This window comes from Chrysochloris asiatica, unplaced genomic scaffold (assembly GCF_000296735.1).
Source record: "Chrysochloris asiatica unplaced genomic scaffold, ChrAsi1.0 scaffold00160, whole genome shotgun sequence".
NCBI classification, from domain to species: Eukaryota; Metazoa; Chordata; class Mammalia; order Afrosoricida; family Chrysochloridae; genus Chrysochloris; species Chrysochloris asiatica.
Genome location: NW_006408678.1, coordinates 4,970,381 through 4,972,477, shown reverse-complemented (window position 1 = coordinate 4,972,477; position 2,097 = coordinate 4,970,381). Strand labels below are relative to the sequence as shown.

The following is a 2,097-nucleotide window of genomic DNA, read 5'->3' as shown; positions in this document are numbered from 1 at the left end:
AGCCAAGACTGTAAATTCCCAAAAGGCAAAGTTCCCCACCCTACCCCACCAAAAAAAGCTAAAGAGAATAGAGAGAAACACTGTTAACTGATGATGTACGGAGGGGATTATAATCAATGTAATGAAACAAGACATATGAATGGTTGAATGTGAAACTGATGATGTGCCCGTAAACTTTCACTCAATCCACAATAAAAACCTTAAAAAAAGAAATCAGCGTATGCTGCTATGTTGTTGCTGTGAAGTGCTATTGAGTTGGTTCCAACCCATAGCGACCCTGTATAGGGTTTCCAAGGAGTAGATAGCTGCAAATGTAAGGGGCTTCAAAAGAATTTGTAGATAACAGAATTTTTCTACAAACCTTTTGAAGCTCCCTCATATTTTTGGTATCATACAATGCTATAATTCCTTTAAAAAAAAAAAGAGTCATGAAGCTACATAGTGTTAAACACATGATTTTACATAGCCAAGAAACTTAGGCTCTTTTCTAGAAACTACATCATTGACAGATGAACAGTGACAGATGAACATCAGAATGAAAACACACAAAAAAAACACATTGTTTGTGCTAATATGTGGGAATTAAGTGAAAGCATATGATTTACCAAATGAACAGTATACTTTTATTTCTCCTTCTGATACATCCAAGATCTGCAATGATAACTTGGTATAAAGTAAAAAATAATTATATAAATCTGTATTCAATTTTAAAATGATGTAAATTTGAAGTATGAAGTCAATTTTAACTAGAAAGATTTCACTTCTGGTTACTTTTTATCGGGTAGTGATTAAGCATAGAACAGAAGTAAGACAGTAGAAAACTTGGTCACTTGGTTTAGCAGTTTGCTCAGATTGAAAAAGTAACAATAAAACCTCAAGGGTTAAGAATTTGAAATGAGGCTGCTAGACAGAGAAGACAGACCGAATCAGCTTACCACTTGAACCATTTTGAGATATCTGGCATATCTTGGATCCTTGGCTACAGTTAAGATCTTTCCTGCTGCTACTTCACTTTCCTGTGGTCCAGGGTCTTGTATACTGTTCAGCTGTAGAGAGTATTGTGTGTAAATCTTTAGACAATTCACAAAAGGGGTCCACCATGTTACTTAAAAGAAATGTTTCTTTTTATAATTCAAAAACATTCAATTTCAGAAATAAAATCATATTTGTAAATTTTAGTACCAACAATTTAATTATGGGATATATGTTTCCAAATATCTACCAATGCTTGAATATGACCTCAGAGGAAGCTACATTTACTATCAACACTACCTTGTTGTGTTTAAATGTACAGGTTTATAATCCTAAAAAATTTAAATTCTGCTTTACTTGTCCTCAGAGTGCTGAAATAAAAACACATAAAGTGGACATGTTATCTTCACAAAACTTTTAATAAAATGAATCAAACTATTTAGTTTATCTCTAATGGGCAATGCTTGATTTCCTAGGTATCTGCTATCTACCTGACTGAACTTCTCATTTATTAAATCATCTTAGTCAAAGTGGACATGGACGCTCTAACATCTTAGAAAGCGATTCCTGGAGAATTTTTGGAAGAGAAACCTATTCCTCAGACAAAATTATCTAAATTTCAAAATTTCAACTACTGATATAACTCTTAGTGGTAACACTATCCAAAGATTGGCTAAGAGTAAATACCAAAATACTACTTAGAATGAGGATTATTGAGGATTGGCCTTTTTAGAGTAAAATGGCCTTTGTAACATGGGCAGTCCTCACTTGGCACATTACAGTATTAAATTTATTTATATTGTGCAAAATAAGGACTGTGAGGATACACTACTAAATTTTTCTACCAAACTCAACCTTTAAAATACAGTTCCTTTTGTAACCTTCACTCTATAGCTATCTGTACATTAGTATTAGGAGGAATTCCTTAACAGACTGAAACCAATAGTCTATTATCTTTACTGAAATGTTGTTTGGAGTCTTGGTGGGGCATTTGAAATGTAGATAATTTTTTTTTTAAATCTTTAAATCTTCATAGTGTTTAGAATATGAATACAAATTATACACATTAAGAATTTTCTCAGATAATGCAAACATAAATTAAAAATTCTGAAGTAAATAAAATAA

General features: G+C 32.2%; 1 protein-coding gene across 1 annotated transcript in view; it reads right to left on the bottom strand.

Moving 5' to 3' along the window:
- The window catches only part of CCDC53 (coiled-coil domain containing 53), a 64,576-nt gene that overhangs the window by 40,546 nt on the left and 21,933 nt on the right, over positions 1–2,097 (bottom strand). Inside the window, exon 5 of the mRNA XM_006871093.1 lies at positions 936–1,046. Within this exon, the coding sequence (XP_006871155.1) occupies positions 936–1,046 (111 nt within the window). The remainder of the gene's footprint in view (positions 1–935; positions 1,047–2,097) is intronic.